This window comes from Microcaecilia unicolor, chromosome 1 (assembly GCF_901765095.1).
Source record: "Microcaecilia unicolor chromosome 1, aMicUni1.1, whole genome shotgun sequence".
NCBI classification, from domain to species: Eukaryota; Metazoa; Chordata; class Amphibia; order Gymnophiona; family Siphonopidae; genus Microcaecilia; species Microcaecilia unicolor.
The window spans coordinates 359547957-359575558 of NC_044031.1; the positions used below are offsets into that span (position 1 = coordinate 359547957).

At 44.7% G+C, this 27602-nt stretch overlaps 1 protein-coding gene across 1 annotated transcript in view; it reads left to right on the forward strand.

Moving 5' to 3' along the window:
- The window catches only part of SLC9A3 (solute carrier family 9 member A3), a 412188-nt gene that overhangs the window by 182862 nt on the left and 201724 nt on the right, over nt 1-27602 (forward strand). Inside the window, exons 4-5 of the mRNA XM_030209723.1 lie at nt 12337-12415; nt 16872-17049. Of these exons, the coding sequence (XP_030065583.1) occupies nt 12337-12415; nt 16872-17049 (257 nt within the window). The remainder of the gene's footprint in view (nt 1-12336; nt 12416-16871; nt 17050-27602) is intronic.

Below are 27602 nucleotides of genomic sequence, written 5' to 3' on the forward strand. Positions count from 1 at the left end.
TCGCGTGCCCGCCCATGCGGGACGCGCTCTCGAGGTCCTTTGCATACCTTCAGGCTTCTTCCCCGGGAGCGCGGGGTTTGTGAGTCCTTTAAGGCAAAATCACCCTCCAGGTAGAGAGGAGACAAACTGGACCGGAACTCCGGACTGGAGTTCTACACCGGAACACTCGGAACTGGAACGCACCGGACAGGTGCGCACTGGAGTGGGGCCCGCTGGACTGGACACACTGGAGTGGCCCCACTGGACAGGAACATACAGGAGTGAAACCCGCTGGACTGGAACACACTGGAACAGAACTGGAACATCCTGGACCTAGACTTCACCTACACTTGACTGCCTCCCCCTCGGGTTGAGCCCTCAGGTTCTGGCAGCCGGTAGGACTTACAGGAACAACAGGAAGGAAGGTCCAGGGGTGCCCCCTGGCACCTAGGCGAAGGCAAGGCAGAGAAAGTCCGTGTTCCGGCAGCAGGCAGAACAAGCAATGGTCAGGACAAGGAACAAGACTACGGCTGGAGCCTCAGTATCAAGGAGAACTGGCAACAGGTAGAACAAGGGCAGAAGCTCCAGAAGCAAAAGAAACACACACGGAAACCCAGCAGGCTAAACACAAGAAGACATAGTCAACTGTACAAGCTAGTAGGAAAGCTATACCCAGGCAACCAGACATACACAGGAACATACACAGAGCAAAAACTCAGGAGACTTAGAAAAGCTATACACCAGCTAACAATAAAGCTGTGCCCAAGCTAACAAGTCAAACACTGGAAACAGACACAGAGCAAACTCAGAAGACTTCGTAAAGCTACACACCAGCTAACAACAAAGCTGTGCCCAAGCTAACAAGTCATGCCCTGGAAACATACACAGAACAAACTCAGGAGACTTAGTAAAGCTATACACCAGCTAACAACAAAGCTGTGCCCAAGCTAACAAGTCATACACTGGAGACATACACAGAGCAAACTCAGAAGACTTAGTAAAGCTATACACCAGCTAACAACAAAGCTGTGCCCAAGCTAACAAGTCATACACAGGAAACAAACACAGAGAACTAGCAGAGCTAGACACAGAAGGGTAGGAAACCCAAAGAGCAATAAACACAGAAGGGCAGAAACCCTGCAGAGCTATAAACACAGAAGGGCTGGAAACCCACAAGCGATAAACACAGAAGGGCTGAAAACCCACAGAAGGGTAGGAGACCCACAGAGCAAATAACACAGAAGGACTGGAAGCCCACAGAACAATAGACAAGGAAAGCAAACGGTGCTAACAGCACACTAACCTCGGGACCTAAGGCACTGCAGAGGAAATGGCAATGCAAAGGCCAGGAGTGTAGTCTTCAGGTGACTAATAAAGCCCATCAACACCAGAGCCACAGGTGCAGCAATCACCTTGCAACCAAACAGAGGCTTGACACTCAGAGCAGGCATCCCATAGAAAGTAACAGCGGGAGCCATCTTGGATACTGGCAGAGACGAAGAGGCGGCAGCCATCTTGGAAGAGGCATAGCCCACACAGGTGAGGTTCAGTAGGGCAATCAGCACACAGAGCCAGAGAGAAACTAAGACAGAGACAGAGACAGAGACAAGCAGAAGCCAGCACAGCCACTGACTCCCTGAAACAGGGGTAAGTATGAGGGTAGTCACGGCCATAGTCGTGACAGTACCTCCCCCTCAAGACCCCCCTCCCGGTCCCCACAGGGGATTCAGGTGTCCAAGGGTAAGTGTGGTGAAACCTCCTGATGGGCTTCAACACACCAACATGAATCACTGGACTGGCAGTAGCAAGCACAACTGGAACTTGAAAAGAGGAGTGGCCCTTGAAACCAGGAAGTCTTTTTGGGCAACTACTATGCCGGCTTAGAGTCTGTGATGCAGCATCTTGGCTGGAACTGGAACTCGGAGCAGGCTCCGCATCTTGGCTGGAACTGGAACTTGGAGCAGGCTCAGCATCTTGGCTGGAACTGGAACTTGGAGCAGGTGTAGCATCTTGGCTGGAACTGGAACTCGGAGCAGGCTCAGCATCTTGGCTGGAACTGGAACTCGGAGCAGGCTCAGCATCTTGGCTGGAACTGGAACTCGGAGCAGGCTCAGCATCTTGGCTGGAACTGGAACTCGGAGCAGGCTCAGCATCTTGGCTGGAACTGGAACTCGGAGCAGGCTCAGCATCTTGGCTGGAACTGGAACTTGGAGCAGGTGCAGCATCTTGGCTGGAACTGGAACTCGGAGCAGGCTCAGCATCTTGGCTGGAACCGGAACTTGGAGCAGGTGCAGCATCTTGGCTGGAACTGGAACTCGGAGCAGGCTCAGCACCTTGGCTGGAACTGGAACTCGGAGGAGATTCAGCTGCAAGGCTGGGCGCCCCCCTCTGGCCGGACTGGGGCGTCTCTCTAACATTAGCTTCAGGCAGCGTCTGCCGAGCAGGGTTCAAGAGGAGACGGCCCTGGGATCCCCAGAGCATGCTAGCAGGCTGAAATGCAGAAAATGGGTTTCTCCGGGCCCCAAGCCGTTGAACACATCTTCTCTCAGCTATTGCTTCGGACTGAACAGGAGCTGAACCGGGACTGGGACCCGGACTTGAATCAGAGTCTTGACTGGAGCGGGAACTCTGGACAGGAGCTGAACCGGGACCGGGACCCGGACTGGTATCAGAGGCTTGACTGGCACAGGAACTCGAGGTGCCCTCTGCCTCCTGGCAGGGATGGAACTTTAACTGAGGCTTGGCAGAAAACACCCTTTGGACAGGGATCGGAGGCTCGATCTGAAGCGCCACTCGAACTGGCCTTCGGAGCGTGATTGGAGGTGCCCTCTGGACTGGAAGCGGAGGTGCCACCTGAACCACCCTGTGGACTGGCACCGGAGGCTTGATTAGAAGCCCCCCTCGCACTGGACTCAGTGGCTGGACTGGACGGGTCACTTGGACAAGAACTGGAGACTTGACCCGGAGTGCCACTTGCATAGGCCTTGGAGACTCCATCGAAGGCTTCCCTCGGACTGGACTCGGAGACTTCAAAGGGCGTGCCACTTGAACGAGGACGGGAGGCTCGACCTGGAGCGCCACTTGCATAGGAATCTGAGGCTCCGTCAGAAGCATCCCTCGGACTGGACTCAGGGGTTTCAAAGGGCTTGCCACTTGAAGGAGGACAGGAGGCTCGGTCAGCTGTGCCACTCGAACAGGAATCGGAGGTTCAATTTGCAGCGTCCCTCGGACTGGACTCAGAGGCTTGACTGGGAGCGCTACCTGAACTGGAATCGGAGGCTCAGTATGAAGCACCCCCTGGACTGGATTCAGGGACCTAGGTGTCGGCCCTTCTTGGACTGGAATCAGAGGCTTGGTACGCCGTCTCACTTGGCCGGACCTCATGGACCTGCATAGAACCGTCCCTCGGGCTGAACTCAGAAACTTAGCTGGCGGCTTCACTCGAACAGGGTTCGAAGGCTCTGCTTGAAACCCTCCTCGGACTGGACTCAGCGCTGGAGGACTGTAATCCTGAATAGGAACTAACCCGCTATGGTACCGCAGGCTGCTCTGCTGAGGAGGCCTGAGCGGAGGAATTCCCCGGCGTCTTCTTTCGGCCTCAGCTTCCGGAGTATCCCGCAGAGCTGGCTCCTCCAGAAGTCTGAGGCGGTAATCCCAGAGCGAGATAGCAGGATTCATGTCAGAAACTGGGCTATGGCGGACCAGACGCCACCAGAGACGCTTTCTTTCAGCTGCTGCTTCAGGAGTATCCTTCAGGGCAGGATCAGACAAAAGTATTTCCCGGTAATCATGGAGCGTCAAAACAGGGTTCAGAGAAAAAATTGGGTTGTAGAAATCCACACCATAATCAGGAACTGCACTGGTGCTGGACCCTGGATTGTCCATAGGAAACGAAGCTGTGGACAGGTAGCCAACCTGGACGGCTGATCTTGCCGGACTCATGGCCTTTGCATTCTGTCGCGTGCCCGCCCATGCGGGACGCGCTCTCGAGGTCCTTTGCATACCTTCAGGCTTCTTCCCCGGGAGCGCGGGGTTTGTGAGTCCTTTAAGGCAAAATCACCCTCCAGGTAGAGAGGAGACAAAACTGGACCGGAACTCCGGACTGGAGTTCTACACCGGAACACTCGGAACTGGAACGCACCGGACAGGTGCGCACTGGAGTGGGGCCCGCTGGACTGGACACACTGGAGTGGCCCCACTGGACAGGAACATACAGGAGTGAAACCCGCTGGACTGGAACACACTGGAACGGAACTGGAACATCCTGGACCTAGACTTCACCTACACTTGACTGCCTCCCCCTCGGGTTGAGCCCTCAGGTTCTGGCAGCCGGTAGGACTTACAGGAACAACAGGAAGGAAGGTCCAGGGGTGCCCCCTGGCACCTAGGCGAAGGCAAGGCAGAGAAAGTCCGTGTTCCGGCAGCAGGCAGAACAAGCAATGGTCAGGACAAGGAACAAGACTACGGCTGGAGCCTCAGTATCAAGGAGAACTGGCAACAGGTAGAACAAGGGCAGAAGCTCCAGAAGCAAAAGAAACACACACGGAAACCCAGCAGGCTAAACACAAGAAGACATAGTCAACTGTACAAGCTAGTAGGAAAGCTATACCCAGGCAACCAGACATACACAGGAACATACACAGAGCAAAAACTCAGGAGACTTAGAAAAGCTATACACCAGCTAACAATAAAGCTGTGCCCAAGCTAACAAGTCAAACACTGGAAACAGACACAGAGCAAACTCAGAAGACTTCGTAAAGCTACACACCAGCTAACAACAAAGCTGTGCCCAAGCTAACAAGTCATGCCCTGGAAACATACACAGAACAAACTCAGGAGACTTAGTAAAGCTATACACCAGCTAACAACAAAGCTGTGCCCAAGCTAACAAGTCATACACTGGAGACATACACAGAGCAAACTCAGAAGACTTAGTAAAGCTATACACCAGCTAACAACAAAGCTGTGCCCAAGCTAACAAGTCATACACAGGAAACAAACACAGAGAACTAGCAGAGCTAGACACAGAAGGGTAGGAAACCCAAAGAGCAATAAACACAGAAGGGCAGAAACCCTGCAGAGCTATAAACACAGAAGGGCTGGAAACCCACAAGCGATAAACACAGAAGGGCTGAAAACCCACAGAAGGGTAGGAGACCCACAGAGCAAATAACACAGAAGGACTGGAAGCCCACAGAACAATAGACAAGGAAAGCAAACGGTGCTAACAGCACACTAACCTCGGGACCTAAGGCACTGCAGAGGAAATGGCAATGCAAAGGCCAGGAGTGTAGTCTTCAGGTGACTAATAAAGCCCATCAACACCAGAGCCACAGGTGCAGCAATCACCTTGCAACCAAACAGAGGCTTGACACTCAGAGCAGGCATCCCATAGAAAGTAACAGCGGGAGCCATCTTGGATACTGGCAGAGACGAAGAGGCGGCAGCCATCTTGGAAGAGGCATAGCCCACACAGGTGAGGTTCAGTAGGGCAATCAGCACACAGAGCCAGAGAGAAACTAAGACAGAGACAGAGACAGAGACAAGCAGAAGCCAGCACAGCCACTGACTCCCTGAAACAGGGTAAGTATGAGGGTAGTCACGGCCATAGTCGTGACAGCAGAGTATCCTTAGAAAACTACAAACTGCACAAAACACGGCCGCCTGCCTTATATATAGATTGCTGTGTTGCGTTAAAACATCTCTTCTTAAGGATCTGCATTGGTTACCTATCAATGAAAGAATTTCTCATCAGCTTCCTTATGGTATCTTACCATCTTATATGATAGATTAAGTTATAACCATGAAATGCCACCTCATCATCTAGAGAATTTCTCATATTACATTTCCCAAGTTGTAAAAACTTAAACTACAAAACAATCCATAATTTAATTTTTCTTACCAAAGTACCATAATCTGGAACTCATTACCCAAGTATATCAGTCGATTATGTCATTTAAAAGTCTACATAGAGCCTACTTCTTTAGATATGTGTTGAGCTAATATGAAATTATTTTAATAGTTGTATTCTTGTATTAATGTTAATTGTCTTGTAATGCTTCTTAATTTGTTATGAAAACGCACTGAACCTGAGCTTTCTTGGGAAAATGCGGGGTTGAAATGTCATAATAAATAAATATAACTTTTTCACATTTTTATAGCTCAGCAGCACAGAGAGGGATTTGAAGCACATAGCAAGGGATTTGAAGCACATAGCAAACAACACAAGAAAGAAAGCACCAAGAGCCTCCAGATCCGGAACAAGTCCTTTAATCAGTCAGTGGAGGTGTAGCCTGATGACTAGTGCAGTGGGCTTTGAGCCTGGAACCTGGGTACGATTCCCACTTCAGTTCCTTGTGAACTTGGGCAAGTCACTTAACCCTCCATTGTGAGCCCTCTGGGGACATAGAAAGTGCCTGCATATGACATGTACAGCGCTGCGTATGTCTAGCAGCAACAGTATAGAAATGATTAGTAGTAGTATAAGTTGATATTGTACATCATTGACCCAACACAGGCACTCAATGTCTACATCTGGGGTCATACAACCTAAAAGTTCCAAAATAAGATAGCCCCACATCGGGGCAATCCCTTCTCTGTAGAGCATACAAAATGGTACATGAGCATTCAGTGCCTATCTCATTTTGCTTTCTGGACCAGACTAGGTGAAGTTTGCTGTTTTACATCAACTGGTTGTTTTGCCCCTGATGCAGCCAATATTTCTGGCGAAACATGGCCATGTCAGGCACAGATGATTGATAACCTGGGAGCTTTTCACTGAATAAAAGACTTTTTTTTTTACAAGATCTGCCTCTTGGTCCTAGCTTTCATACATTTTGTCCCAAAACAATTTACCATCCATCTTACTTGTCTCATACGGAAGGGTTAATACACAACTCTTTGTTCCATTTTCCTTCCAATTAAGTGTAAATTTAACCTGCTATGGTCAGACCATAATACATCCTCCCAAATACAATCCATTATCCTAAAATCTTTAACATCTGCAAACTTATATGCTAGTAGGGACTGTCCTTCTATGTTAAATTGTACAGCGCTGCGTAACCCTAGTAGCGCTTTAGAAATGTCAAGTAGTAGTAGTAAGTCCAGCATACTCCCCTTTACATGGGATGTTATTATTGGGGAACATAAAAACTCCCATGACTGTAAACAAAAAACATTAGATTTTTGGTGTTTACCTCCTCACAATCATCCAAATGCAAGTTAACATTTCCTATTAAAATCAGATTTTCATAAGAAACACATATATTTGAGAAAAAATCCATAAAATCCATTTGAGTTTCACGCCATCTACCCAGAGGATGATAAAATACATTACAACATAATTGACCTTGTAATGTCTCATCCCAAAGTTTACACACAATTATTTCTAAAAGAGGAGAAATAAATTCAGTTACCAACTCCATATTGAAAAAAGGATCTAGAGATGATTGCCACCCCTCCTCCTTTTTTCTTGTTCCTAGCCAGGTAAATAATCCTATAACCTAAAGGACATAAATAGTTTATTATCGTGTCATCTCTAGAATGAAACCATTTCTCAGTGAGGAATACCAACCCCAACTTTCAAAGAAATGTAGTAGATTGGTGAGGCAAGATTTTCATCTGTGTTTTTGAATATGCTCTGTAATTTTGTTCTTTATAATAAGTCTCTACTATTTTGCCTGGCACCGACATCAGGCTTACTGATCTATAATTTCCCAGATCACCCCGTGCCCAGTTGTTGAAGCATCTGAATGTTACTGCAACTGATTCATCCATTGTAGCTGGCATGAATAACATTTCCAACACTTGATTGAGATGTATTTTCTGATTCATCCACTCCACAACGTTGCTTCCCTTCTACACGTGTGTCTGAAAGACAATCCAATTATCTTCACTGAGGATGTTAAAACACAAGCAACAGAATCTTTGAGAAGGTTGTACCAGCAGTTTGAAATGGAAGTCTCAAGTCCATCAACATCTCAGGATCCTCCACAATCCACACTTTCAGAAACTCACATCTGTGGAAGAGGCCGGGCCGGGCCCCTCCAAACGAATGAAGATGGATGTGAGCATTAGAAGTTTTCTGAGCGACTTTTATGGAACAATGTCTCCTCGGAAGGCGGCTGTTCACGAAGTCAACAGTTTATTTATGTTTAATTGATGTTGCTGACAATCATGTTTTATCATTTTGGAAAATAAGGAAAAGTGCTGGCCAAAACTAGCAAAAGTTGCAGGGGGGATCCTGTGCATTCCTGCTACCAGCATGTCTTTGAGAGGGCATTTTCTATTGCAGGAAGGGCAGTGAAAGAAAGGAGAGCTCGACTGAATCCCGATATTGTGGATGACTTACTATTCATCCACAGATATAGAAAACCGGAACACTAGTTCAAGAGTATAGGGAGTGCTTCTATCAGCAAGGTGCTTCATATTTGCACATGTTCACAAAAAGCCAGAAACAGTGCAAAGAGTGATTTGTTGGTTGCATATACATGTCCGTGAATGTGCAACACTGCAAATCTTGAATGTGTGAATAGTAAGAACACACTGTATTCAGGATTTCAGTCCAACAGCCACCATACCCAGGACAGAACAAACCTCAACTTGACCTTACGTTCTTGTTCTCTACCCTCAGCTGTTAGTTCCAGTTCAACAAACTTCAAAGTCCATGACTAAAATTCTTTAAAGTAGGTACCTATTCCTCTCTTTTAGCTCCTGGCATCAATTTATGTACTCTCGGGGTCAGGCTGTCCTTCCTCAGCAGGCTATGGGTCTTTCTTCTTCTCCCTCATTCTCTTTCCTGCTTCCATTCTAGAGGGTTCTTTTATAGGTCTAGAGGCTTTAAAACCCCTCCTACCTCCTTAACTCCCCACCTATAGATGAGCCTGTCTCCTCCCCCTCCAAATTACGATAGGGGCTTTACTCCTCCCAGATTTTCCAAATATGGCAGTGCTTTCTGTTGGGGCTTAGGGCTTTCCCTGGCCCCACCTTCTTGAATACTCCCGTACTCCTCACAGCTGAGCCAGAGCTTTCTCAGTTCTCCTCCCCTTTTCTTTCTTAAATGTGAAATGACCCTCTTTCCCCTGACAGGTCCTGTGCCAATGAAAACTTAAAGGGGAAACTCTCTTTCCTTTGTTTATCTTGGCTTTGCTATGAAACAGGGAGCTAGAGCTCCCTCCTGTGGTATCTTCGTGACAGGGCATCACCTGTATCTGTCACAATATTTATAAGAATTTCAAGTTTTTCACAATTCATACAATTGCAGAAGAAAGGCATAAAGAAAAAATATTGAAGAAATGCAGATTCACAAATATCTCTTTTTAAGAGGTCAAGAAATAAGCTGTGCCATATGGTAAACATAAGGAAAGAAAGGATGGAAATAATGAAGCAAGTGTAACCCTGGTCCTGCTCAATTAGTCCAGGATGCCAGCTAACCTCTTTGGGTGAAGCACCTGGACCAGGGCGTACAAAACATAAAGTATTGAGCTGGGCGCAGGTCAGGGCCGGGCTAATTCTCAGTAAGCCGGGGGGGGGGGGGGGGGCTCCACCTTTTTTCAGCTTCAACACGTCCACAAAAGAATACACTCTCACACCAAAGGTTGCTTTTAACAAACAGTGAACTTTAGTAATAACAAAATCAACAGGAACTTTCAGCAACAGGTCAGTTTAAACAGTCATTAACTCTCATTCCTTCAGGGAGCAATACCGGGGCACTGAGCAGATGGTAAGTCCTCAGATTCAGTCTCTTTCAATATCCACATGGCAAGGCCGCCGAGAGGGGGGCAAATTTCCCTGGGCCCGGCCTCCAAGGGGGGGGGAGGGGCCCAGTGCAGACAAGCTTCTTCCTGCCTGCTTCCAAGATGGGTCTATCTTCTCTTGGTCTCTCTCCTGCTCCTGCTGCTTGCAGCCCAGGACCCAGATGACTGTAATAACATGATATTGTGTTACTGCAATCATCAGGGTGCTGGGTGGCACATGCAGCTGGAGCAGAAGAGGGCAGCAGCAGTTGGTAAGGGGGTGGGCAGCGGCAAGTTGGTGTGGCGACGGTCCAAGTGTGGGGGACGGTGCAGCGGTCTGAGTGGTTGGTCCTTCCCTGGGCCTGGCTGAGTCTCTTGGCGGCCCTTCCATTTGGCTCTTAGCTCTCAGGCCCATCCCACCTGGCAGGATAACCCAGAGTTGCAGCTTGCCCACTCCTTCACCAGACAAGCGTCCCGCTGGGCTTTTTCCTAGCTGCCAGACTATTCCAGGACTAGACCTCCCTGTTCGTTCTTTCCCTCAGAGGTGTGGTTCCACTCACCCACCTCTGAACCAAACAAGTCATTCCCTGTTCCCTTGCAGGGGGAGTATTCTCTCTCTCCCCCAGAGCCTCCTTACATCAAACTCTGCTCCTCAGCAGAAGTCAATTTCCAATTCTAGCCCCTGTTTTTGATGCCGGGCCAGGTACCCCCTCCTCCATTGGTTCTGATGGGGGTTTGGGTAACTGAAGACCTTGGGTTTAAAATGACAGACACATTTATTCCACATTTCCCCTCCCCCAATTACAATTCCCTGTCGATCATTAAAGTATCTTTTTCTCTCATACCACATCAACAGAACTGTATCAATATACATTCTCCACATAAGAATAGGCTAGGAATATCCCTTCCCCAGCTGACAACCACTCCTATCACTCCTCCCCACTCCTGGTTAGGAGCCAGCTATGATCTAGTAATCCCCTGGGGAAACTCACCCAGACCTAACTCCATTACCGGTTTCCCCAGGAAATTATACAAATTAAAAGAAACAGGAAAATAATTTCCAGGAAAGCCCTAGTGACCTAAATCCAGCTTATCCTTAAAACAATAAACTTTTACTGTCAGTGACACCCCCTAGCTTGATGAATGAACGGGAAGATCCAGCTTCTTTGGGGTCAATATTCAAAACAATTTAGATGGCCAGGAGAGGCTCTTGTCCATTTAAATTGCTTGTGCAAGGCTATCTGGGGATATTCAGCAGCATCGTAACAGGATTGTGCTGTTGAATGTCCTCTCTAATCACCTATGCTAATTAGTTATGGTTAGTTTGTGGGCAGTCTAGGGACAGAGTTAGGACAGAGTGAAAACAGCTGGTTGGTGACAATTTTCAGTCCGCTATTCCTCTAAGTAACCGCATAAAGTTAATGCACAGTTAAAGAAGTGGCATGTGCTATGGCAATGGCAAACAGAAAAATAGCACAAAAAGCCAAAACCCAAAAAAGTCCAGAAGAACTTTCACAGAAAGATATTATTCAATCAGCTGCGTCTTTTAGTCATAAAAAGCAGCACTTCTGCACGTAAGTGCTACAACTACAAAATGGATTTTTAAGATCATTTCTTAAAAGACCTAAACAATATTGTTTTCATTATAAGATTATCACTGACCCCTGATGCAGCCTTTATGGGAGATACGTGGCCACATTGGGTACTTCATTCCCCAGTTAAGGATATTTGGTGAACGCATAAATTTAAGATAGCAACACAGCTGTCATAACTTTATGTGGCAAGTTAACTGGGCACTAATTTGAATTTTGGCCGATGCCTGGTCAACTTCTGGGTCGGCGTCATACCTGAATTTTCAATGTTAGGAGCCATTTATACCTTGGCATTGAATATCTGAATTCTGAGCCCAAATATGTGAACATGTTTCTCGCTTGTAACCTGTGGCTAGTAAGCTGCTCCAGGGATTTTGTTTGATTGATTAGATGTTGTCTTTCCATTGCCTAAATGTTTTTAGGAGTTTCTGAAGTGATGTACATTAATAGCAAGAAAAAGTATCCTGTTTAGTTGGTTGTTAGATGAGACTCTCTACTTTCTGCAATGGAGACCACTTATGATATCCTTGTTAACTGTTGAAAGATGGGAGTGGATGATATGCTCTTAACTAAGGGGCGAAAGCTCCAGCAAGTGTGGGAGCCATTTTTTAATTCATTAACTCGTGTAGCAGGGTTCTTAATTCTTAAGAGTCTGAATTGTATTGGGGAGCCTCTCAGGCCAAAGCTATTTGGAGAAAATGATGAAAGGGTGGTCTGCTGGGTGGTGGGTGGGTAGGGAGGGTTTGATATTATGTTATTGCTTGTAACAGTTACACCAGCTTTTATATATATTATAATACTGTAGCTGATGACTTCTGATTGCATATTTTGTCGGTATGAAGCAGTGTCCATTATATACCTCTCCTTTGATTCAAGAAAGGCATATTCTTGATGGTGTATTGCGTTACTTTACCTCAATAAAAAATATTTTCATATAAATATAAAATTTAAAAAAAGATGTGTGAGTGAATTTTATTTATCCCTGTTTAATTCAAGTCACATGTAAAGCAGTGTTCTGTCTTTCCCTTTAGGTGCTCTACAATGTGTTTGATTCATTTGTATCAATGGGAGCTGAAAATGTGACTGGCGTGGACTGTGTGAAAGGCATAGGTATGTATTTTTAAAAGTTGACTGCCACAGGCAGAATTAGGCCCCCTTATTCAGTACTGGGCCATGTGTGGGCACAGCATTGAATATTCAGTAGTGACCAGTCAAGAGCTTACCACCAGGATGTCTGCTGAATCCCGGCTGAAATTCAGCTGGGACCCGCATGAGACACTTATGTGAGTCCTAGCGAAATATCATCTGGCACCCACATAACTGTCAGTTGTGGTCTGTATCTCTCATACCTGCTCCTCTCCATCCCAACCCCCCCCCCTCTCCAAAATGACCATACTCCCAAACCCCGCCACCTTTTCAAACCCTCCCCCCTCATTTCAAACCCCCAAGCTTCCAACACCAATACTGGGTCCCCCATTTCGATCGCCCTCCCAATATCAACATAGGCTCCCCTGGACCTACCTTAAGCTCCCTGGTGGTCCAGTTGGTCAGTGGAGCAGGACCATTGCCTCTAGTGGCTGCTGTCGTAAAATGGCAGCTGTGACTCTAGCGGTAGTCTCACGGCATTACCACTAGAGGTCAGCCATCCATTTATGGACTAGAGTTGTGGCTTTCTAAAATAGAGGTTTATATGCATTAGTCATTTACATATGTCAAAAGCACTATTTACAAGTGTAAAACCTGTGCAGCCCTTTTAAAATTGTCCCCCTTAGAGGTAAATTCTATAACAGAGCGCTTATTTTTAGGTACCAAGAAGCACCTACTTAGAGCTTATTCCATAAAGAAAAGTAGGTTCCTACATTTCTTTATAGAATACTGGTGTAACAGGTCAAATACACTTCCATATGCTAGGTGTGAGCACTTACATCAGCCATAGAGCTGGTGTAAATGCTAGTGCATAGCTTGTGAAAGTACACTAATACATTATAGTATATTATACTCTATGCATGTAAATATGTGCCCCGCCCTTGCATCGCCCAAACTCCATTTATGCGAATGCTCACAAGGGGTATGCAGTCTAAAAATGTATGTTCTGTATTGTTGCCCTTATCATTTCCAGAAATGTAAGGGGGTCAATATTCAAAGCGATTTAACTGGGCAGTGGAGGCTCCTACCTGGTTAAATCACTTGTGCGGGGTTATCCACTGATATTCAGCAGCACTTAATTGATTAGTGCCACTGAATATCAGCACTAACCGCTAAAGCTATAGCTAGCGATTTTGTGGGTGGTGTGGGGGCAAAGTCGGCACTTATGTGGTTAAGTGCCGATGTTCAGCTTCGGTCTTCACCGAGGAAGATTTGGGTGGGATACCGGTGTCAGAAATGGTATTTCAAGCGGACGAGTCGGAGAAACTTACTGACTTCACGGTAAACCTGGAGGACGTAATGGGGCAGTTCGGCAAACTGAAGAGTAGCAAATCTCCTGGACCGGATGGTATTCATCCTAGAGTACTGATAGAACTGAAAAATGAGCTTGCGGAGCTACTGCTAGTGATATGCAACTTATCCTTAAAATATTCTTTAAGAATTGCAAATTATTTCACCCTTTGGGGTTTATTCTTTTGCTGCTCTCTAGTATTGTGGTATTAGAGTACGGAAGTAAGGAGAACAGCTCATACTGTTTTTTTTTTACAAGATTATTCGAAATCTTGCCTGACCAATTTACTTCAATTCTTTGAAGGAGTAAACAAACATGTGGACAAAGGGGAGCCGGTTGATATTGTGTATCTGGATTTTCAAAAGGCGTTTGACAAGGTACCTCATGAAAGGCTACAGAGGAAATTGGAGGGTCATGGAATAGGAGGAAATGTCCTATTCTGGATTAAAAACTGGTTGAAGGATAGGAAACAGAGAGTGGGGTTAAATGGGCAGTATTCACAATGGAGAAGGGTAGTTAGTGGGGTTCCTCAGGGGTCTGTGCTAGGACCACTGCTTTTTAATATATCTATAAATGATTTAGAGATGGGAGTAACTAGCGAGGTAATTACATTTGCTGATGACACAAAGTTATTCAAAGTCGTTAACTCGCGACAGGATTGTGAAAAATTACAAGAGGACCTTACGAGACTGAGAGACTGGGCGGCTAAATGGCAGATGACGTTTAATGTGAGCAAGTGCAAGGTGATGCATGTGGGAAAAAATAACCCGAATTATAGCTACGTCATGCAAGGTTCCACGTTAGGAGTTACGGACCAAGAAAGGGATCTGGGTGTCGTCGTCGATAACATGCTGAAACCTTCTGCTCAGTGTGCTGCTGCGGCTAGGAAAGCGAATAGAATGTTGGGTATTATTAGGAAAGGTATGGAAAACAGGTGTGAGGATGTTATAATGCCGTTGTATCGTTCCATGGTGCGACCGCACCTTGAGTATTGTGTTCAATTCTGGTCGCCGCATCTCAAGAAAGATATAGTAGAATTGGAAAAGGTGCAGTGAAGGGCGACTAAAATGATAGCGGGGATGGGACGACTTCCCTATGAAGAAAGACTAAGGAGGCTAGGGCTATTCAGCTTGGAGAAGAGATGGCTGAGGGGAGACATGATAGAGGTATATAAAATAATGAGTGGAGTGGAACAGGTGGATGTGAAGCGTCTGTTCACGCTTTCCAAAAATACTAGGACTAGGGGGCATGCGATTAAACTACAGTGTAGTAAATTTAAAACAAATCGGAGAAAATATTTCTTCACCCAACGTGTAATTAAACTCTGAAATTCATTGCCGGAAAATGTGGTGAAGGCGGTTAGCTTAGCAGAGTTTAAAAAGGGGTTGGACGGTTTCCTAAAGGACAAGTCCATAAACCGCTACTAAACGGACTTGGAAAAATCCAAAATCCCAGGAATAACATGTATAGAATGTTTGTACGTTTGGGAAGCTTGCCAGGTGCCCTTGGCCTGGATTGGCTGCTGTCGTGGACAAGATGCTGGGCTCGATGGACCCTTGCTCTTTTCCCAGTATGGCATTACTTATGTACTTATGCACTAACTGTCTAAGTTCACTGGACAAATCAGACTGCATAAAAATCAGTCCTATCTTTGTCCGGTTTCCCTTACATTTGTGCTTACACCTTTTCAGCTCTAAGCAGTTAACAAGTTTCCTAGAGGGTGCAGGGATCAGAACGTTCCTCTGAGAATTACAGTGGTTATTTAGTGACAGGCAGAGATCTAATTAAAGAAAATATTTTTTGAATAAGAGGGTTTTTCAAAATGAGAGTTATGATTGTGAGAGGAGGAACATTCCTGCAATGTTTTTCCAAAATCTGGGATCGGAGGAAAACATTGAATAGTACTAGAGATAGTGTGGAGCCATGTGAAACCCCACATTTGCTGCTCCAGTTTTGGGAGAGGTTTGTGTTCACTTTTACCTTGTACGATCTGCTTACCAGGAAGCATCTGAACCAGTTTAGTACATTTCCTGTGATTCCCATTTCCTCAAGGTTCTGTAGGAGGATAGTGTGGTCCACTAGGTCGAAAGCTGAGGAGAGGTCGAATTGGAAAATCAATTGCTTTTTCCTTCACTTAGCAGAAGTCAGACATGGTCTAACAAGGAGCAGAGGACTGTTTCTGTGCTGAAGAATGCACAGAATCCTGATTGAGGTGGTGGGATAATATTATGTATTACCAGGTGCTGGTTAATCTGTAGAGTCACTATTCCCTCCATTAACTTGGTAGAGTGGGATGGATGCCGCTGGTCTATATTTAGAAGCCGTTTGTCTGGGTTGGCTGGGGTTTTTTGTTATCGGTGTAATGATGATTTTGACTAACCTTAGCTTAGGCAGTTACATGCAGAATATCACAGTTAACCACATAAGGGATAGCCAGCTTCTCATAACCGAATATACAATGCTGGTTCCTTTACATGACCCAGCATTTAATATCCTGGCATAACACCAGTGGCAGTCAAAAAAACGTTGGACTTCTGGCTGAATGTTTACCCCTTTCTTATATATATATATATATATATATATATATATATATATATATATATATATATATATATATATATATATATAGAATTGTTTCATTTTGTAATCATGGGAGCAATGTTATTAAGAGTGTGTGCTCTTTCAGAAAGACTGCACACTCTTTTGGAAACAGTATGCACTCTTCCAGAAAAGCTTGCAACTCGTTTAAAAGAGTGCACTGTTCACAAAGAGTGTGCACTATTTATGCACGAGTAAACTGAAACAAATAGGAAATATGATTTCAAACAAATGCACATCCCTAATGCCTACTTACACTATAGAATACTGGCATGTACTTACAGAATATTGTGTAGCTGGAAAATGGTGATTTACACATGTATATGACAGAATTCTAGTCATTGTCATGTCTATTTGTCATGTTTCTTTAGGAGGTTCCTTATGGAATTACCCTCAGTGTTGACCCAGAACTTTTGTCTTTTTCTTGATGACAACCTCCTAACAGAGGTAGCCTAAAAGGGCTGAATTTAAAAAAATGATTATATAACAAGGTAACCATGAAATCAACATTTTTTTTTCTTCTTTTTCTAGTGTCTTTCTTTGTTGTCAGCTTGGGAGGAACAGCAATTGGCATTGTCTTTGCATTCCTGCTCTCACTGGTTACTCGTTTTACCAAACATGTCCGAATTATTGAACCTGGATTCGTATTTGTCATCTCTTACTTGTCATACCTTACATCAGAGATGCTTTCTCTCTCTGCAATTCTTGCGTGAGTTTTTTTTTTTTTAAATTTAGCTGGTGAAAAGTATTGTGGGTGTATGTATATATATGTTTAAGAATAAATGACATAAAGTAAAAATAAAATTTAAAGTGACATGAATTAGCTTTAATGTATACCTATGAATGCACTATTTGTTCTGTCTTGCTCAATTTCTTAGTCCCCAATCCCCATTCTTTTCACCCTACCCAATCCATGAATTCTTATTCACAGTCCTACAGCCCTACGTCCTCATTTACACTCCCTATAACCAGTCATTCTTAGCTTGTCTTTTGGTCTCCACCCAATCTTAGAGACTCTACCAGTGGTGTGCTGGCAAATTTTTAACAACAGGCTCTCTCCCCAGATATATCAGAATAATCATTATGCAGTTGGAGGTTTTTTTTTTTTTTTTTGCAGGATAAAGCAATAGTGGAATTTTTTATTTGTATTTAGGGAAGAGTTAGTAATATTGGGTTGTATGTAATTGGTTCCTTGTTGTTTCCCGATAATGTGGACTTTATACCTATTTTCTTATGTTTGACATTTGTTTTTCTTCTATGGTAATATTTCATTGTGGTATTTTTTTGTATTATTATAGTACAAAAGATTTATAATTCAATTTTTAAAAAATGTTGGTATCTCCAGAAGTAACTTATCCATTGAACATAATCGTAGGAGCCAACTTTTTAAAAATGATTGTGGGTGCTAAACCCAATGGGAAATTGCCCCTCTTATGCTTTTATGGGATTTTTGAAGTTTTAGTAGGTGAAATTTAAAGTTTTATTCCAAGCATATAGCAAAATACTAGTGTTATGGGGGATGAGGGAGTTTTCTGGGAAAGGGAGGGGGCAGGTTCTTATAAGAAATATGCATGAAGAAGTTTCAATATATTATTCATTCATTCCAGCTATTTAGGTTATGAAAGATGTAGAAGTTATAATAGAAACCAGATGTGAAGAGTTCATTAGTTCAATGCTTAAATGTTCCTCTGAATAATTTTTCACAAGAGGTTATCTGAATTCCAGTATGTTATTTTAACGCTCGTTCTACCCATAACAAAATTGATATTTTCCTTAGTGTCAGCAGCAGATGAATCCAGAGACTTGTTGGTTGTGTCCATCTACCAGCGCTGAATTGCACCTCCTTATAGGATGTAATGCTCCTTGGTCAGTCAGTATTCTTTATCTCCAGCAGGCAAATGGATGGTCTCTCACAAGCTCCTGTTCTCATCTGTTTGATGCTCCTGTTCTGGGTCTTTCAGTTCAGTTGAGCTAGCGGGGTGTGCGGTTGAGCAGTGCCGCCTTTAGGGGTATACTTGGTCATCCTCGGTCCCTCCCCCACCCTGATTTGCTCTCCATTCTCCTTCCTCACACACACACACACACACACACACACACACACACACACAAAAGAGCCTTAAGGCCACATTGGCTCCTGGACAGATACTGGTGTCGTCAGTATCAGGACTAGGAGTGGAGAGTGTACATATATGCTTATGCTGGACTCTGATGACCCAAGGCAGAATGCAAGTGGGTCAGCAGCAAAGCTTCCAGTCAGCTCCCAGGATGAGTGTTTCTTTACTGTATAGCTTACTTTCTGGGGAGGTAAACGTGTGCTGCAGCCGGCTTCCATGGTGGAGAGGAAAACCACGTACTACTATGAGCTATTTAGGCTCCTTTCCTCAGGCAGGACTGCGTTTAGGTAGGCCTTGCTGTTTCCCGCACAAACAGAGAGTGGGCTGTTCTCTTTCTTAGTGCTGACAGGGCTTCAGCGGCCATCTTGTTAGCATGAAAGCTGGAGTGCCTTGCTTTTGCTGCTGCTTCGCTGGTTCAGCAAGGTTGAGTATGTCTACGAGGGGGGAATATCTTGCTCCAGTTTCCCCCCATGTTTCAATTACTCTGGTGCACTATTGTAAAAAAAACCACAAAACAAAAAAATGGGGAATTGGGTCCCGATCGATGGTTGTAATTACTAACAGAAGTGCCTTTGGGGGGTACTTCTCCTTTTCTTCGCTCCCCTCCTGCCTGCCTCCATCGGGCCCTGTGTAGTGGGCTTTCATTCTTCTTTCACCAACACTTTTAATATAGGTCCGTTAGGGGCATCCAGAGGCTCCTCAGCAGCAGGAATGCTCAGAGGAGAGGGACATCCTCACAGATGAGCCTGGTGTTTGCCTGCCGTTTGGCTGCTAGTGCAGCACAGTCGCCTAGGTTTGCTACCTCAGCCTTTTAAATGGCTTGATTTTCCCTTCTGCACCTGCTGCTGCTACCTCAGCGCAGTCAGTGTTAGCAAGCCCTTAGCAGCCACCTGTTTCCATCTTGTTGCTAGGTTTGGTGTGGGCTTAACGATGGTTCCGTCGCGTATGGTACCATGCTCTCACTGGGACTGGACTTTGTTCCACCCGTGCCTTCTTTGGTAGCAGCTGTCACCTGGGGTTTGCTGTCTGTAGTGAGTTTCCTTTCTTGCTGTTAGTTCTGTTGCTTGGGTGTCAGATAGGGAAAGCTCCCTGCATGAGCCTGATTTTCTTATCCCTTTTTGACTGGGTACAATTTTAGTTCTCTCACTTTTATTGTGGTCAGAAGACTGTTCTGTCTAGCTCTACTTTTCGATGTTCCTTGTCCTCTGTCAGTGCAGTTCAGAGATAGTCTCCATCCATGGAATACTCTATTTCCTTTGTGTGATGGGCTAATGCTAAATTAGCAATTTTCTCCTTGCATCTGTGGATGGAGGCAGTGGCACGGAGTCCATGTCTTTCCTAGTTTCTAGTGTCTCTGTGCCACAGTGGATACCTCATGGATTCCATGGGAATGCCTTTCTCCATGGGCAATGGTCTACTCTCTTCAGCAGAATAGTTCTTTAGAGGTTGCCTGGCCTACTCCCGCTGGACTCTGGGCCTGAGCTGGATTAGACCTCAGCTTAGAACCAGAGGTGTTCAGCTAGTTTTTTCCAAGAACCATGTTTAAAAAAATATATATATCTTTATTGAATCAGAGAATCAGGAAAATACATACAACAAAGTGCAACAAAGCACTACCATAAAACACATTACAAGTCATAACAGGAAACACAAAGGCAAATGCAAACTCAACATACACTTCCCAGTCTGCCAAGCTTTCAAGATAAACGTCAGCTCCCCCCTCTGATTCATAGTGTTTTAATTTTATCCCCCCACCACCCTCACCGTACCCCCCGCCCCCGCCCCCTACCCTCCGCCACCCACCACCAGGACATTCAAAGAGCAATATCCACTACAGCAGTCTCTGACACATACAAAGAGACATATCTGCTCCACAAATCATGGTACTGACGGTGCCCCACCAGGGTTGAGAACTTGAGAGAAGTAAGCAACCAAGTGGCCATTTCCCTCATAAAGCCATGCTAGGCAATTATAGAAGGAGAAGCTGAATCAGCCCAGGACTGCAGGATGCATTTCTTGATAAGGAAGGTCACTAATAGCACAAATTTGCACTGCGCCTCCCTAAGACCCTTCTGTAACAGAGGAGCTGCACTGCCCAGCAGCATCACTGAATAGGACCAATCAAAAGTACAACACAATGTGTCTTCAATGACACCCAGCGCCCCAAGCCAAAACGAAGACAATTCTGGGCACTCCATAAAGGAATGGAGAAACGTTCCAACGCTCACCTTACACTTCACACACAAGTCACTGTCCCACAGACCCATAGCCTTCCCCCTCTGCTTAGTGATATGTACTCTGTGTAGAATCCTAAACTGGATATCTTGCAACACCGCATTAGATGTCACTGTACGAACACTTTCAAATGCAGCCCCCAACTGAGCCTCTGAGACACACTCCACAATGTCCTCACTCCATTCCTCAGCCAATCTTGTCAAATAATGAGCCTTACTGGAGTCCCGCAAAAACTGGTACCACTGGGAAAGCCTATTTAATTTGGGTGTCAAATTTAGAAAAAATAGGTCCGCTTGTTGGAAAGCCATGGACATCCCACAATGGCGCTCAAGGGACAGGACATAATCCCGCACCTGAAGGTACGCAAAATAATGAGAACCCGGGACACTCCATGCACGCTTGATTTGATCAAAAGATGGAAAGTCTTTGCCCCCCAATTGCCTCAAATGCCCCAAATACCGACAGCCGCTCTTGGCCCATCGCTTGAACACGGAAGGGCCACATCCAGCAGGGAAGCTGGGATTGCCCACTAAGGGGAATAAAGAACCACCTCCTCCCCCAATTCCAGCTCGAGCTCGCCACCATCCCCAAGCTCGCCTCAGAGCACCCAGACAAGGGTTTCCCTGTAAAACTACCAAACCCCGTGGCTGCTGAGAACCTAACACTGCAAAAGGGTGATAAGGGGTACTCCAGCTCTCCCAAAAGTCCGCTGGGGCAAAGAAAGCGGCTTCCGTCTGGATCTCATGCGCCCACCAAAGGAGCGCCGAAACATTATACATTCTCAGATCAGGAAGCCGGACCCCCCCTCCCCCGAGGCCTACCAAAAGTTAGTTTTGCAAAACCTATTCGCGGTCGCTTAACATGCCATATGAAAAAACTAATGATGCTGCGGAATAGGCAGTCCTCTGATCCACGTACCCAGAGAGATAGCATTTGTAAAGGATACAACAGTTTAAGCAGAAGGACCATTTTAACTAATGCTACTCGACCCAAAAAGTTCACGGGGAGGTCTACCCAACGGTGACACAATTGTTTGATAATATCTAGCTTTTCTAAGACGTTTTTCTTGTAAACCCAGGCCTGATCCGCCCCCAAATATACCCCAAGGTATTTAAGGCCCACCCCAGCCCATGACAAGGGAAAGTTAGGCAGCGAAGCACTCACACAAGGTTGACTGATGGGTAATGCCTCTGACTTACCAAAATTTATACTAAGGTCAGAAAATGCTCCAAACTCCCATATAATAGCCATTATCTGCGGCAAATCAATAGATGCATTATCCAGCACTGGGAGCATACCATCTGCAAACAGGTTGATCCTATACTCCCTGCCCCCCATGGACACCCCCTTCAGGACGGGATCCTGGCGAATTCACACCGCGAGAGGCTCCAATGGCAATATAAATAAGAGGGGTGATAGCGGACATCCCTGCCGGGTTCCCCCATACAGCGAAAATTTCTCAGTCAGAGTGTCATTAATAATAATCTGAGCTGAAGTGTTGCTATAAAGCGCACAAATCCAGTCTAAGAAAGCCCCCCGAATACCAAAGCGCTGCAGCGCCCAAAACAAATACTCCCAAACCACCTTATCAAAGGTCTTTTCTGCACCAAGACTAGCCAGGATAGCATCCCCTGATTTAAGGCTACCCTCTAACAAAATACTCACCTTTAATATATTAGCGGAAGCGTACCTTCCCGGGACGAATCCCACCTGGTCCTTATGAACCAGGAGGAGCAGAAAAGAATTAAGCCTGGAAGCCAAAGCAGCTGCTAGAATCTTGACATCCTGATTTAGCAGCGAGATGGGCCTATAAGATCCCACAAGGTCAGCAGCCTTTCCCGGCTTAGGGAGGACCGTGATATAAACATGATTCATGGACGGGCCCATATTATGCGAATCTCTCAGGTCTTCACACATCGGGATAAAGGAAGGAACCACCAGATCCTGCAAAATTTTATAAAATTCTGTACCAGGGCCATCCAGACCTGGCGCCTTAGCCAACTTCAGCTGTCGAATGACTCCCTGCACCTCAACCCTCCGCAGAGGCGCATTAAGAAGCACCAGCTGATCCAACGTCACTGAAGGGAGATTCACTCTAGTAAAGAACTCTTCACAACTCTCAGCTGAAAAAGGGCTTTTACCATAAAGGTTGGTATGAAACTGGATAAACTCCTTCTGAATGGCTTCCCTACTAACATGATTAGTCCCTGCAGCATCCAGGATTCGACCAATATAACTTTTAGCTGACCTCTGCTTTACCAAGGATGCCAGCAACGTACCAGTCCTATTACCCCATTGATGCAGACAGTACTTATAGAGTTTAATGCTATAAAGTGCCCTAGCATCCAACACCACTTGAAGCTGTTTCCGAACTTCAAAATACGCCTTGAGAGATACGTCGGATGGGGTGAGAATAAAAGCTCTCCTAGCAGCTCCTAATTGCTTTGCAAGGTCTCAAATTTCACGTTCCCTGGCCTTGTTCAAAGATGCAGTGGATGCTATAATTTTGCCTCGGATCACCGCCTTTGCCACTTCCCAATAAACTCGAGGCCCTACTGACTCAGCATCATTCTCGGCGACGTAATCCAACCACCCCTGGCGCAGATATGTACGAAACTCCCGATCCTGGTAAAGGGCAGGGTTCATACGCCAACGGAGAGTGTCCACCTGATCTCCCCACTCTAACTCAACCCACACTGGGGCATGGTCAGAAACCTCAGGCATCTCTATCCCTGCCTGGACAGCCCCTCGGACCAGAGAGTGCGACATCAAAATATAATCCAAGTGTGCATGGACCCCATGCAGGTGAGTAAAGAATGTATAATCGCGTTCATCTAAATGATGCAAACGCCAATAATCCACCACCCCCAACTCTTGAATAAGGAAGTTCACCCATTTCCCGTCATGATCTTTGGTTGGCCTTTTAGGCGGCTTAAATCTATCAATGGATCACTGATGAAGTTAAAATCCCCTCCCAAAATTAAGGGATATTCATCAAATGTAGCCAAGCGCGTTGCCAAAAGTGTGAAGAACTTGTGCAAGTATGAATTAGGTGCATAAATGTTGCAAAAAGCCAACCGTTGCCCTTGTAGCAACCCCGCAACAATTAAAAAATGACCTTCCGGGTCCTGGTAAAGATTATGCATCATAAATACCACACCTTTCTTAAACAATATGGCCACTCCCCGTGGCCTACTGTTATAGGCCGCAAAATAGAGGTCCCCCACCCAGTCTGTCTTCAGTTTGAGGTGTTTTGCTTTTCCCACGTGGGTTTCTTGTAGGAACGCTATGTCTGCGCGCATTCTCTTAAATGCCTGCAAAATTTTTCTCTTTTCACAGGGGAATGGACACCATCAGCAGTGGCATAGGAAGGGCGGGGCGGTGGGGGCTGCCCACCCTGGGTGCACGCTGCTGGAGGGTGCAGAGAGCAGCCGTGCGCCTGTCTGCTTTGCTGGTTCCTTGCTCCCTCTGCCCCGGAACAGGTTACTTCCTGTTCCGGGGCAGAGGGAGCAGGGAGCCAGTGGAGCCGACAGGCACGCAGCTGCTCTCTGCACCCTCCAGCAGCCAAGAATGCACCTGGGGGGGGGGGCTTGATGCGCCGGGGAGGGAGGTGTCATTGCGCCGAGGGGGGGGGGGGGGTCATGCTGCACCTTGGGGGGATGGACACCATTGCACCTGGGGGGGTGGGGGGGGGGGGGGTGCGCAGCAGCAATCCGCCCCAGGTGGCAGCCGATCTAGGATCGCCACTGACCATCAGCATTCATCTACATCACTTTAAAATTAACCATGGTGCACCGTCAGCAATCATGGGTCAACCGAATACACCGCTGTATTGCTTTGGTATTGCAGCCTGCTCACTTGATCACCACATACTGCTCAAAGACTAAAATACTACAGATTCTTTTAGATTCGTATTGGGTAAATGAAACTCTTTATTTGCACTTTAATTGGAGAGTGTATAAGTCATTATTGTTCCAACTACACAATGATTAAGAAATACACACACTAATCGAGTACATTACTAAAGGAAGGCTATAGAAAAGTTATATATATATATATATATATATATATATATATATATATATATATATATATATATATATATATATATATATACACACAACATCACTGGTCAGGAATTACATCATTCAGGCCCTTTTCTCATCAGCTGGGAGGCCCATTGCAGCGAAGGCCCAAAGTCTCCTTATGACCAGGAACAAGTCTTTTCTGCACGATGCGTCCATCCACAGAATGAGCCCCAAGGCTCTGCTGGAAAAAGCCCCCTTTTTATTAAGCTAAAACTTATCCAGGAATGTACATGAGGTTTCAGTCATATGCTCTCAGTTCAGGTAAACAAACCACTGGCCAGGTGGCTTATCTCCCAAACCTCAAGCCTCCCTCCTGCCCAAGCTGGCTTCAGAGACATTCCAACCTGTTCTTGAGATGTGCCTTATCTCATACATTGTTCTTGAGTGTGCCTTACATTCCAGCCTGTTCTTTTTTTTTTAATTGTTTATTTATATTTTAAATCAAATTAAACAAATTGTTACATTTGAACAGGCAATGCAGACAAAAACAATATTTTATGAGAGACATTATATCCTCCCATAAGGCAAAGTTATCAAAAAGGAAACATTTTACTCTTCTTTAGATCACAACAAGAGGGGGGGAGGTCTACCAAATTAAGAAGACTAGAGTTTATAAGAAATTAAACAGAGGAAATATGCAATTCCAGCCTGTTCTTTGAGATATACAAAGAAAGCCACTTTTGATCAAAGACAGAAGATTTTAAAAATGTATTATCGATTAAAGCAAGACTGAAAAGCAACCCTTAATATTTTCCATCACATTCAGTTCTTTGCTTTTCAATTTTGCTTATACGATTATGGTATAACAGAATAACTATGAGATATTTTTCGCATATAATGAGTAAGATAATAATTCCATATAGTCAAAATAATGATTATGCAAAGTATGATTAAGATAGGATGAAATAGCAAATTTAATGCTTTGGTAGCTGAAGGTGAATGTCCAGAGAAAATGTCCCACCAATTATGGGCGGTAGCTTTTTGCAAGCGTAAAGAAATGTCCACAAGTGTATCTCCAGTGAGAGTTGTATCAAGTTTTATAGCGCTTCTGTAAATATTGTTGTAAAAGTTCAGTTTTTTGTATAGCATCTCTCAAAGGCTGTAAACTTAATGAAATGTCAGCTATATTCAGTACTTGTGGATACTAATATAGGGTCAATTGTTCCTCCATATCCGGTACAAAGGTATATAATTGTCCATGCCACCATAAATGAGTGACGTTGGTAAAACAACCAGAAAAAGGATAAGATAAATTATATAAATGGGTTACATTGACATCATAAGAAGCTAAACAAATGTATTGAGTATTAATTTCAATAAACATACTAAAATTAGTAGGGAGTATGGTCCAAGGGCAAACATTAATAGAATGCTGTAATAAACACGGTTCATATAAAGGAGAATGTTGTCCACAAATAGCCCCATTAATGGTATGTTGGCAAAATTCTAAGTTATAAGTAATATTACCTGTCCCAATATAATTTCCAGAAAAATGTGGTAACCAAAATTCATTAGCAAAAACAATGGGCAAAATTATAAACTTACACAAAACATGTTGCTTGGTTACATTAAAATGCACAATTTGCCCAGAACAAAAGAGGTCAGTACATATTACAGTATTTGGAGTTATTAAAACCCAATTTGCGGAAGGAATCCACCAGTGAAAGATTTGCCTCCACAAATATTCAGAATTAGTCATCAAATCATCTTGAGCCTTATTCCTTTGTATGAGGGCAAATAAATGCTGCAACGTGCATGTAGTCCAATTCATAAATTATGTTATATTGACATCTACTTGTAATTGGGCTATTTGAGTATAATTGAAAAGGTTTAGAAAACTTTTATCATATTGTAAAGTCATCTGTTGTGGTTCAAACACTGTTGGCATCCACTGAGCTTGCAAAGTAATAAGCTGATTAATATCAGTTCCAATACGCTTAGCTTTATAAGCTAAAGTCTCAGAATCAATAGCATTTATTACTCCTTCACTTGCACCAAAAGCTCTCAATAATGTGTCATACCAAGCTCATTTAACTCTACATTTGGGCAGTTGAGGAAAAGTAATATTGAAATGAATAACATTCTTCTGGTGATTTATAGCAGTATTTATACAGGTAGAAGGTACACGGACTAGGGTGTTAGTGTGTACCGCTAGATTTGAGTCAAATATAGTAACATAATCAACCCACCAAGTACAGTTCTTGATAGGTATAGCATTTACACAAAAAAGCGTGTAGACATTTGCTAATGAAACATTAGTAGTATAAATGTCCACAATGCTTGCAATTTTAGGACAGCATTGTTGTATTGTCTGTCTCTGGTTTGAGCGAAACTTAGCTGTGCAAGTTATATTAAATCGACAACACCGGATCTGGGTGTTATTAGTAACCCGAGCAGAAAGTAATTGTTTATCTTGCGGTTGAACATAAGCTCATTCATATGGCTGAACTCCTTTTCATAATCGTATCTTTGTTCCTGTGAAAACCATAGTTACCACAGAGCATACTCGATAAGCTGTGCATGTGTAATTGTCTTGTTTTCGGATTTCACTCTGATTCTTCCATTGCCAAATCAGCTTGTCTTGTCTTTTGGTGGTAAGATGTAGTCGTCCACCCGGGGTAATGGCAATACCCAAAGGTACCATAAGAAGGAGCTGACTCTTACAAGGATCTATGAATGAAACATGTCAACAGATTAATTACTCTCTCAGATAACATTTATTCGCTGGAACATACAGTGGTGGAAATAAGTATTTGATCCCTTGCTGATTTTGTAAGTTTGCCCACTGACAAAGACATGAGCAGCCAATAATTGAAGGGTAGGTT